Source organism: Macaca nemestrina, chromosome 4, assembly GCF_043159975.1.
Source record: "Macaca nemestrina isolate mMacNem1 chromosome 4, mMacNem.hap1, whole genome shotgun sequence".
In the NCBI taxonomy this organism is placed as follows: Eukaryota; Metazoa; Chordata; class Mammalia; order Primates; family Cercopithecidae; genus Macaca; species Macaca nemestrina.
In genome coordinates this window covers 182292663-182303707 of record NC_092128.1, presented here as the reverse complement: position 1 = coordinate 182303707, position 11045 = coordinate 182292663, and the positions used below count along the sequence as shown (strand labels likewise).

The window sequence follows — 11045 nt, the reverse complement described above, 5'->3', positions numbered from 1 at the left end:
CACCGATTCTTGCCTTGTTTGGAGACCACTTCTGGCGGGTACCCACTAAGGAGTTGCTCCTGGACAGCGTATTTCCTTTTCCTCCTCCTGGTAGGCACATGTGAGTTGTATCTGAGTCTTTTGACATCTGGGAGTTGAATGGGGAAGATATTCTCCCTCTCATTAGAAATCTTTTTTCCTATTCAAAATCTAGAAAGAATATTTGTCATGAACATGACAGTAAGTCGTAAAAGGACTCCCAGGGCGCTTGCAAAGGAAAACTCATGTCATCATGTTTTTTTTTTTTTTTTTTTTGAGACAGGGTCTTGCTCTGCTGCCTAGGCTGGAGAACAGTGCTGTGGTCATGGGTCACTGCAGCCTCAATCTCCCAGGCTCTAGCCATTCTCTTGCTTCAGCCTAAGTAGCTGGGGCTACAGGTACACACCTACCATACCTGGCTATTTTTTATTTTTTGTAGAGATGGGGTCTCACCATGTTGCTCAGGCTGGTCTCGAACTCCTGGGCTCAAGCAATCCTCTGGCCTTGGCCTCCCAAACCACTGGGATTACAGGTGTGAGCCACTGTGTCTGAGCTCGTGTCATCATTTCCGATCTCCTGTAATGGTTACTATGCTGCCAACCACCAGAACTATAATTTCAGACAATGACCCGAACTTGGAATATAAATTCTTGTTAATATCTTTTGGGGGTTTTTATCTTATGCCCTTGTTACAAAATGAAATGTACAACTCCTTGGTCAATCATTGAAAGTTTAAATTCTCCCGATGTCTTTGTCATTTGGTAACATTGGTAATCTTGCAGCATCAGATCACACTGTACCATAGTTATCAATGCACTGTAACTTCGAATAATCAAGTTGTTGCAAGCAGTTACTCATGTTAACAATCTAGCTACCAGCTTGTATGCCCTACTTTATTTGTTGGCACAACCTCAGCAAGCCCCAAACGAGATTTTTGTGATTCTTTTTTATTTCATCCCAACTTCATCTTGCAGACTTAATGTCCTACATATTTCTGAACTTGTCTCTTCACTATCCTTATAACCAATGCCCTCATATATCTTTTCTATTTCAGGGGTCTGTTAAGTGCCTCTTGGTCTTAACTTTCTCAAATCCATCCTAAAATAGAAAATGATTCCTTCCTGGCTTAGAATCCTTCAACTGCTACCAATTTCAGCTTCTGACATCATGATCCCATCCTCTCCGAAGTCACCCCAAGTAGTCACACTAAACTTCGGATTCCTTAAACTAAAAATTATATTTATGTCTTGGCCCTCTGTTGTTTCTATGTCTGAAATCCCTTTACACACATTGCAGGCCTGGATAACCCGAACTTCCCTAACATTTCCCCCACGCAGAGGCAAGTTGATCCTCCTATCTCTGCCCTAAATCGTGTCGTTATTTGCTTACATCTGTTTCCCCTAAGAGACGCTGAAGTCTTTGATGGCAAAGCTGTGGCTCATTTCCCACTCCTTTTTTTTTTTTTTTTTTTTAAATCACCATCACTTGTTACTGCTTGCTGAGTTAACAGATGTAAGGAGTTAACTTACTGATGCACTAGCTCAAACATGTGTAGATTGTTACCTCACAGATATATATATATATATATATATATATATTTTTTTTTTTTTTTTTGGGACAGAGTCTCGCTCTGTCGCCCAGGCTGGAGTGCAGTGGCCGGATCTCAGCTCACTGCAAGCTCCGCCTCCCGGGTTTACGCCATTCTCCTGCCTCAGCCTCCCAAGTAGCTGGGACTACAGGCACCCGCCACCTCGCCCGGCTAGTTTTTTGTATTTTTAGTAGAGACGGGGTTTCACCATGTTAGCCAGGATGGTCTCGATCTCCTGACCTTGTGATCCGCCCGTCTCAGCCTCCCAAAGTGCTGGGATTACAGGCTTGAGCCACCGCGCCCGGCCTGATATATATTTTTTTGAGACAGAGTCTCGCTCTGTTGCCCGGGTTGGAGTGCAGTGGCACGATCTCAGCTCACTGCAGCCTCTGCCTCCGGGGTTCAAGCAATTCTGCGTCAGCCTCTTAAGCAGCTTGGACTACAGGCGCGCACCCCCGCAGGTGGCTAACATTTTGTATTTTTAGTAGAGACGGGGTTTCACCATGTTGGCCAGGATGGTCTTGATTTCCTGACCTCATGATCCGCCCGCCTTGGCCTCCCAAAGTGCTGGGATTACAGGTGTGAGCCACCGCGCCTGGACAGCCTTACAGGTATCTGTATCTATTTATAAATACATATAAAAGCTTTTGGCCAGGCGCGTTGGCTCTCACGCCTGTAATCTTCAGCACTTCGGCAGGCCGAGGCGGGTGGATAACCTGAGGCCAGGAGTTCGAGACCAGCCTGGCCAACACGGTGAAACCCCCGTCTCTACTAAAAATATAAAAATTAGCCGGACGTGGTGGCACGTGTCTGCAATTCCAGCTACTCGGGAGGCTGAGGCTGCAGTGAGGTGAGATCACACCACTGCACTCCAGCCTGGGCGACAGAGCAAGACCCTGTCTCAAGAAAAAAAAAAAAAAAAAAAAAAAAGCTTTTGCTATTTGGTGTAAATAAAAGCCAACTGTATACGGTGCTTACTATATGCCAGGAACACATTAATTCATTAAATCCTCACCACTTTATGAGGCAGGCACAAATATTGTGTTTACTAGTGAGGAATTATCTACGGTTTACTGGTAAGGAAAACTGAGACCCACAGGTTGTGACTTGCTCAAGGTCAAGCTGGTGGAGCCAAGACAAGGTGCAGGCAGTGAGTCCTGCCCCAGAGTCTGACCTGAACCACATTTAACCTCTATGTGGTGTGTGGGTTATTGCCATGAGTAAGAATCAGAACGTTAACGCGCACTCCAGGAAGGCAGGGACACCATTTAGGGTCACCGCTGTACTTTAGGGGCCAGAGCAGGGCAGGCTGGATGCGCTGAGGAAACTCATACAGTTAGGTCAGAAGCCTGGCAAGACAAGGGAATTCTCTGGTCCTCGTCCACCTCTCCAACCTCACGTCTACTAGTCTTCCAAGAGGATTCTAACTACACATGGCTCCCGAGTTTCCGGCTTCTCTTCTCAGGGAGGGTCTGCGGCCCGTTGCACCGCCTTCTCCCCGCAATCCCGTTTTCCTGTCCATGCCTGGACGGATCCGGCCCAGCCGTCAGCCGCAGCTGCGCGCTGCTCCCCCGACTCGCACCCCCTCGGCGAAGCGCTGCATTTTATGTAATTTTCTACCAGGCTGCCGGCTTCTGGGGGCTGCGGCTGGGTCTCGGCGGCCTTCAGCGCCGCAGACGCTCCGGCAACGCCGGTATCCGAGGCCCCCGCCCTAGGCTCGCGGGTCCGGGCGGCGTTCCCCCGTGCGGGAGGCGCGGCGAGCCAATCCTCACTTTCAAAGCTTTCGCGTCCTGGAAGTCTATCGTGGGGGGCAAAACGCGCTGGCCCTAGACGACCGGTTCGTGAAGTCACCCTTCCGAGCGACCCGGAGCGGGCGACCCTGCAGAACCGCGGCTCGGGGCCCTTGCGGTCCCGCGTAGAGGACCCAGGTCCCGCGGGGGGCGGCGGTGACTCGCCCCCTCCGGCGGCCGCGCTTCCGCCCCCAGTACCCGCACGCTGCTGGACCGCCCGGCGTCGCGTCGCCGCCTCACAAAGCCTGGGCGGCCGCCTCATCGCGCGCAGGGATCCGGGCCACGCGCCCTCCCCTCCCCCACTCGCCGCCGCTACCCTGGGCGCCCAGGTCTTTACCCCCGCGTCACTTTCTCCTCATCGAGTCCCCGGAGACAGACAGCGGAGCGAGGCTCGCCTTCCCGGGCGGGACGCAAGCTCCAGTCCTCCCTTGGCGCCGAGGCCCCCGCCCCCCACGGAGGGACTACTTTCCGTCTCCTGTGAGGCACTACTTCCTCCCCCGCGGAGGCGTCGGACCAGGAGGCGCGCACGGCATGGCGGCGGCAGCGGCGGCGGCGGCGGCGGCGGCGCGCGCCTGAGGAGAGGGGACGCCAGCCCGGTCAGGCCTCGGCGCGGCCTACACGCTCCGCTCGCTCGCTCGCTCCCGCCTCCCGCCCCGTGTCCGGCCATGGCGGAGCCCTCGTCCGCCCGACGCCCGGTGCCTCTCATCGAGTCGGGTAAGACGCGAGGCCGTGCCACCCCCGTCCTGGCGCTCCCAGCTGCTTCGGCTTCCCCGGCTCCCCCGGCCCCGACCCCGTCCCGGTCCCGGGCCCCGTCCCCTCCCTGCCCGGGCTTGACCCAACTCCCTGTCTTCCCGCAGAGCTGTACTTCCTCATCGCCCGGTACCTATCGGCGGGCCCGTGTCGGAGAGCGGCCCAGGTGAGTGCGGGCCCGCGGGCGGCTGCGGACTTGGCGTCCCCGGTGTCCCCTCCGCCGCCGGGGGTCGCGGGTGGAGGGCGGGGGTGAAGCGGGCGCGCCCCGGGCCCGGCCCCACCCCTGACCGCGCGTCTCTCGGCCGCAGGTGCTGGTGCAGGAGCTGGAGCAGTACCAGGTCTGTGCCCGCCCGTCCCCGCGCGCCCGTCCCCGCGCTCCCTCGCGTCCCTCCTCCCGACCTTGCCCTGAGGGATGCTCGCCCGCGCCCCCCGCCCGCCCCGCGCCCCCCGCCCGCCCCGCGCCGGAGCGGTGGTCACTCGTGTGCGTTTCGTGTCTTTCCAGTTGTTGCCGAAGAGGTTGGACTGGGAGGGCAACGAGCACAACAGGAGCTACGAGGAGTTGGTGAGCATTGGGCACGTTTGCTCCCCGGGTTCTCCGTGCACCGCCCCCCGCCCCTGCCCCTGCCCTTTCCCCTTCCCCTCGTGGGGACCCCGGCCCGTGGAGTGCAAAGTGTGAGCCGCACTGGAGGGCGGCCCCAGGACAGCTGCCTTCCCCGCTGAATATTCTGTTTTGTTTTTGAGGCGGCCAGGTTTGTTTTGGCAGGAAACAGTCATGGGGGGCGGCGCGGGGCGGAGCGGTGGGGGCGACTCGCGGAGGTCCTGCGGCAGGGGTGGGGCTCCAGGTGCGGCCGCCTCTGCGGGGTGTGGCGTGCGCAGCCAGCCATTCAACGGGGCGGTTTCATCCGCTCCCCCCCTCTCCACCGCGCTTGTAACTCGCGCTCTGATTGGCCTCTCGTGTCTTGTCCCGCCCGGGTCTGTCCCCCACTTGTTCCTCAGGAATAGAATCATTAGTCTCTGAAGGTGGAGAAATGTTCTTGTGTTGAGCTTATTTTTTGTTTTGTCCGCAGCAGCGTCATAAAAATCTTGCAGCTGTGTGAATATGCTACTGTAATACTTGTGCTCTTTTCTCCTGTACAATATTTGTTGAACGCCGTAGAAAGTTGATTGATGAGTTTCACTCTGATCTTGCTGTAGATAATAAAGTGCTTTAAATAGACACTTTTTTTTGAGCTCTGTTAATCGTGCATTACAGTCTCATTTCTTTTGTGAACCTGGTTAATATCTCTATATAACTTGCTTTTATCTGTAGTTAACAGCAGTTGCAGGGATTCGTTTGTTTTTACTGGAGACATTTTTCAGGAATGTATTTTTGCCATTTCGTTATTAGGACAAAGGAAATTCGTTGATTGCCAGGCCATGTTCAGCATCTTGTATAAGGAAAACAATTGAGAGGGAAAAGAGCTTCTGAGTGATCTTTTACCACAGTTTGAAGACCTGTAACCCTTAAGCGGTAGAGTATGGTAGCAAGTGAAAAGAAGAAAAATCAGTTTTAGAAGATTACCGGTTTTGAATTAGAGACAACAAAAGAAACCAGAGGATATGTTATTTTCGTGAGCAGTTAAAACTTGAAGCCTGGTGCAAGTAGCAAGTAATTTTAATATTTGCCTTCTTAGATTTTGAAGTAAACACTTAAAAGTGGATGTTTTCAAGAGAATGAGTTATAGAAATTCTGATGATGGCAATTTGTTTTCTTGAGTTTGACATTTTGAGATAGTTTTTTTGTAAACGTTGAGGAAACATTTAAAGGACGCCCTCTTTTAGTTTTCTCCACGGATAATATAGCTTTATCGGTGAAGCGGAAAAGCATTGTTGGTTATGATGCTGTAGTCGTGCTACCTGAGAGAAAATAACTTGAAAGAAATGTAGTGCTGTAACTACTGGAAAAGTTACTTTTAAAATACATTTATAGGGGCTGGGTGCAGTGGCTCATAGCTGCAATCCCAGCACATTAGGAGGCCGAGGTGGGAGGAGCACTTGAGGCCAGGAGTTCCAGACCAACTCTGCCTCCACAAAAAATAAGTAACAGAAAAATTAGGCGGATGTGGTGGTGCGTGCCTGTGAGTCCCAGCTATTTCAGAGGCTGAGGCGGAAGGATCACTTGACTCTGCGAGTTTGAGGCTGCATTGAACTATCCTCCTGCCACTGCACTCCAGCCTGGGAGATGGAGCAAGGCCTAGTTTCTTAAAAAAACCAAAACAAAAAACCAAAAAAATTTATATAAGATTTTTGGCTTTTGTTGCTAGAATTGCTTAAAACCCTACTTACTGTTGTTTAAAGTCATTTAAATTCTGTGATAATACGGCTGTGATTTGGCTGTGACATATGGCATCTCTTATTGCCTCCCTGATTTGGTCTGTCTGGTGGGTATCCTTTCTTTTTACCTTCCTCTCTGTCCTCCAGTCCCCCAGGACTAAATGATGATGAGCTTCCTGTGTAGAGAATTATTCTTTTGTTAATGGTATATATATACCTTCTAAACTTTCAAAGTCTTTTAGAAATATCTTATTAAGAAGTATTCCAGGCCAGCTGTGGTGCTTGCACCTGTAATTCCAGCACTTTGGTGGGACGCTTGAGGCCAGGAGTTCCAGACCTTCCTGAAGTGAGGTCAAGGATGCAGTGAGCTCTGTTCAAGCCACTGTGCTCCAGCCTAGGTGAGCGAGACCCTGTCTGAAAACAAAAGCAACAACAAAGTTATTTCAAATGTACACAGATGAGAATAATATAATGCACCCCTCTATACCAGCAACAAATTTGAATTATTATTTTTTTTGAGACTGTCTGGTTTGAGGAGCAACCTTGGCTCACTGCAACCTCTGCCTTCTGGGTTCAAGTGATCCTTTTGCCTCAGCCTCCTGAGTAGCTGGGATTGCAGGCACCTGGCTAATTTTTGTATTTTTAGTAGAGAAGGGGTTTCACCATGTTGCCAGGCTGGTCTTGAACTCCTGACTTCAGGTGGTCTGCCCGCTTCTGCGTCCCAAAGTGCTGGGATTACAGGCGTGAGCCACTGCACCTGGCCAACAAATTTGGATTTTGAACATAACTAACTTGCTATATTTACTTTGGTTTTTGTTTGAGGTATACATATGTTTTAATAAATTATCAATGGAAATCTTCAAACAAAAGCAATAAAATAATGACCCACCCATTAGGTGCCTGTTTTCCAACTTGTTTTTAAGCAAATTCCAGAAAGTCGTTCATTTCATTGGTTAATGTGTTGAAATGTTTTTTTTTTTTTTTTTTTTTTTTTTTTTTTTTTTTTTGAGACGGAGTCTCGCTGTGTCTCCCAGGCTGGAGTGCAGTGGCGTGATCTCGGCTCACTGCAAGCTCCGCCTCCCGGGTTCACGCCATTCTCCCGCCTCAGCCTCCCAAGTAGCTGAGACTACAGGCGCCCGCCACCACGCCCGGCTAGTTTTTTGTATTTTTAGTAGAGACGGGGTTTCACCATGTTAGCCAGGATAGTCTCGATCTCCTGACCTCGTGATCCACCCGCCTCGGCCTCCCAAAGTGCTGGGATTACAGGCTTGAGCCACCGCGCCCGGCCTGAAATGTTTTAAGGCAAATTCCAGACACTACATTTCATCTCTAAATTTGTCGGAGTTCTTCTCTAAAAAATAAGGACTCCTTATTATGCCATCAAGTGCCAATATCAGAGAGTCCATATCCAGATTTTCTTTTTGTTCCCTAGGTGTCTTTTTACAATTAGTTTTATTTAGTCTTCAGACAAGGTCCATACATGCACTGATTGATTTCTCTCCCCGCCCCACACTGGGTCTCACTCTGTTACCCGGGCTGGGGTGCAGTGGTATGATCACAGCTCACTGAAACCTCCATTTCCCAGGCTCAAGCAATCTTCCCACCTCAGCCCTCCGCCTCCTGAGTAGCTGGGACCACAGGCATGTGCCACCACACCTGGCTAAGGTTTTTTTTTTTTTTTTTTTCCTAGAGAAGAAGACTCACTATGTTGTCCAGGCTGGTCTCAAATGCTCCTGCCAAAGTTGGAATTACAGGTGTGAGCCACCACACCTGCCCTGATTTTTGTTCTGTTTTTTTGAGATGGAGTCTCACTCTATCGGCAGGCTGGAGTGCAGTGGCACGATCTCGGCTCACTGCAACGTCCGCCTCCCGGGTTCAAACGATTCTCCTGCCTCAGCCTCCCAAGTAGCTGGGACTATAGGTACGCACCACCACGCCCAGCTAAGTTTTGTATTTTTAGTAGAGACGGGGTTTCACCATGTGGGCCAGGATGGTCTCCATCTCTTGACCTTGTGACTTGCCCGCCTCAGCCTCCCAAAGTGCTGGGATTATAGGCGTGATTCACCACACCCGGCCCCTGCCCTGATTATCTTCAATCTCTTCTTATCTTGAATAGTCTTGTTTCTGTGTCATTGATTTACTGGAGACCGAATCATTTATCCTGTAGAATGTTTTACATTCTGTATTTTCTGTATTTGTCTCATTGTTCCTCATGGTGTTAACTTGTTCCTTTTTCTCAGTGGTTTTCATCTTCGGATTAGAATCATCTGGGAGGTTTATAAAATCTGGTTGTCCATAGTATGCCCCAAACCAGTTAAATCAGAATTTTTGCGGTGGGACTGGACATCGGTATTTTTAAAAGCGTTTTAGATGATTCTAGTATTAGTGTTTATAAAGCCACAATTTATCTTAAACTTGTGACCATGCTGTTATTCCAACCTGTATTTAGGGGCAAGAGTATTTTTGGTACTTTTGCTTCTTTTTTTTTTTTTTTTTTTGAGACAGGGTGTCACTCTGTCACCCAAGCTGGAGTGCAGTGGTATGATCTTGGCTCACTGCAACCTCTACCTCCCAGGTTCATGCAGTTCTCCTGCCTCAGCCTCTTGAGTAGCTGGGATTACAGACATGTACCTCTATGCCTGGCTACTTTTTGTATTTTTAGTAGAGACGGGGTTTCACCATGTTGGCCCAGCTAGTCTTGAACTCCTGACCTTCAGTGATCACCTGCCTTGGCCTCCCAAAGTGCTGGGATTACAGGCATGAGTCACCTTGCCAGGCCTACTTTTGCTTTATATAAGAATTGAAGCCATGTGGGGTGACTAAGGCTATACAGAGACTGGAGAGTCTGAGGTGGGAGGATCACTTAGTGCCAGGGGTTTGAGAGCAGCCTGGGCAACATAAGCAATACCACATCTGTGGAAAAAAATTTTACAAAACCTTGGTTTACAGGTGTGAGCCTCCTTGTCCAGCTCCCAAGTTTCTAGTCTCTACCTGCACTGCTGTATTGCTAGACTGTATCTCATCAGTCACACTGCCATCATCAAGTGTCCCCAGGTTACAAATGAAATACTTATAGAATGATAGATCTCTATAGTCAATCACAATACAGAATCTGTAGAGGAAAGAAATTAGCTACCCTCAGGATGAAGGGTCTTTAGAGTTCCACTGTGAAAACTAAATAATAATGGGATTAGGCAGGAGAATCACTTGAACCCAGGAGGTGGAGGTTGCAGTGAGCCAAGATTGTGCCACTGCACTCCAGCCTAGTGACAGAATGAGACTCCGTCTCAAAAAAAAAAAAAAAAAAAAAGGTAACTAGTCTCAATTCTTTTTTTTTTTTTTTTTGTGAGTTCTGGTCTCTTGTTGCCCAGGCTGGACTGCAGTGGCACGGTAATGAATGGCTCACTGCAACCTCAAACTCGTGGGGCACAGGTGATCCTCCTGCCTCAGTGTCCCAAGTAGCTGGGACTACAGGAGTGCATAGCCACACCCAGATAAGGTTTTTTTTTTTTTTTCCTTTTCTAGACAGAGTCTTGTGCTGTCGCCCAGGCTGGAGTGAAGTGGTGCCACCGGGCTCACTGCAACCCCTGCCTCCTGGGGCAGTTCTCCTGTCTCAGCCTCCCGAGTAGCTGGGCCTACAGGTGCATGGGATTATGCCCAGCTAATTTTTGTATTTAAAAAAATTTTTTATTTTTTTAGATGGAGTCTCGCTCTGTTGCCAGGCTGGAGTGCAATGGCACAATCTTGGCCCACTGCAACCTCCGCCTCCTGGGTTCAAGCAATTCTCCTACCTCAGCCTCCTGAGTAGCTGGGACTACAGGCGCATGCCACCACGCCCGGCTAATTTTTGTATTTTTAGTAGATACGGGGTTTCACCATGTTGGCCAGTGTGGTCTCGATCTCTTGACCTTGTGATCCACCCACCTCAGCCTCCCAAAGTCCTGGGATGACAGACGTGAGCCACCGCACCAGGCCTAATTTTTGTATTTTTAGTAGAGATGGGGTTTGACCATATTGGTCAGGCTGGAGTCTCAAAATCCTGACCTCAGGTGATCCACCCACCTTGGCCTCCCAAAGTGCTGGGATTACAGGTGTGAACTACTGTGCCTGGCTGACTGTGCTACCTTAAAAAACAGTAGTTACTAGTTTCCATAGGCTCACCCAACAAGAAGTTATTTGTATCTAAGGGATAAAAGTTGAGTGATTTGTGTATTTTTGGATCATGTGTCTCCTTAGGAATTTTTGCTAGCTTACTGTATTGATTCCTGAGAAAGATTTGGTAAAATCTCCCAACTACAGCAGGATGTGGTGGCTCACGCCTTTAATCCCAGCACTTTGGGAGGCCAGGCGGGCAGATCACTTGAGGTCAGGAGTTCAAGACCAGCCTGACCAACCTGGTGAGACCCTGTCTCTACTAAAAATACAAAAATTAACCAGGCATGGTGGTCCATGTTTGTAGTCCCAGCTACTTGGGAGGCTGAGGCAGAAGAATTGCTTGAACCCGGGAGGCGGAGGTTTCAGCGGGCGGAGATTGCGCCACTGCACTCCAGCCTGGGTGACAGAGCAAGATAGCTCAAAACAAAAAA

General features: G+C 49.9%; 2 protein-coding genes across 4 annotated transcripts in view; one reads left to right on the top strand and one right to left on the bottom strand.

The window, feature by feature from the left end:
• Positions 1–2605: 2605 nt before the first annotated feature.
• LOC112425035 (uncharacterized) lies at positions 2606–3673 on the bottom strand. Its single transcript, XM_024790033.2, has one exon. It carries the CDS (start codon positions 3656–3658, stop codon positions 3068–3070), a length of 591 nt encoding a protein of 196 aa, XP_024645801.2. The 5' UTR covers positions 3659–3673; the 3' UTR covers positions 2606–3067.
• Positions 3674–3910: 237 nt separating this feature from the next.
• The window catches only part of LOC105472625 (bromodomain and WD repeat domain containing 1), a 132986-nt gene continuing 125851 nt past the window's right edge, over positions 3911–11045 (top strand). The window contains exons 1-4 of one of the 3 annotated variants that reach the window (XM_011726051.2): positions 3911–4110; positions 4254–4312; positions 4455–4484; positions 4649–4708. In XM_011726051.2, the coding sequence (XP_011724353.2) occupies positions 4062–4110; positions 4254–4312; positions 4455–4484; positions 4649–4708 (198 nt within the window). In that variant the 5' untranslated portion in view covers positions 3911–4061. Of the gene's footprint in view, positions 4111–4253; positions 4313–4448; positions 4485–4648; positions 4709–8149; positions 8214–11045 lie in introns of those variants that run through there. The other 2 variants (XM_071095725.1, XM_071095724.1) reach the window with 2 other exon arrangements.

Coding starts and splice junctions, on each gene's coding strand:
- LOC112425035 (XM_024790033.2), bottom strand. CDS start 3,658: ATGAGGCGGCCGCCCAGGCTTTGTGAGGCGGCGACGCGACGCCGGGCG.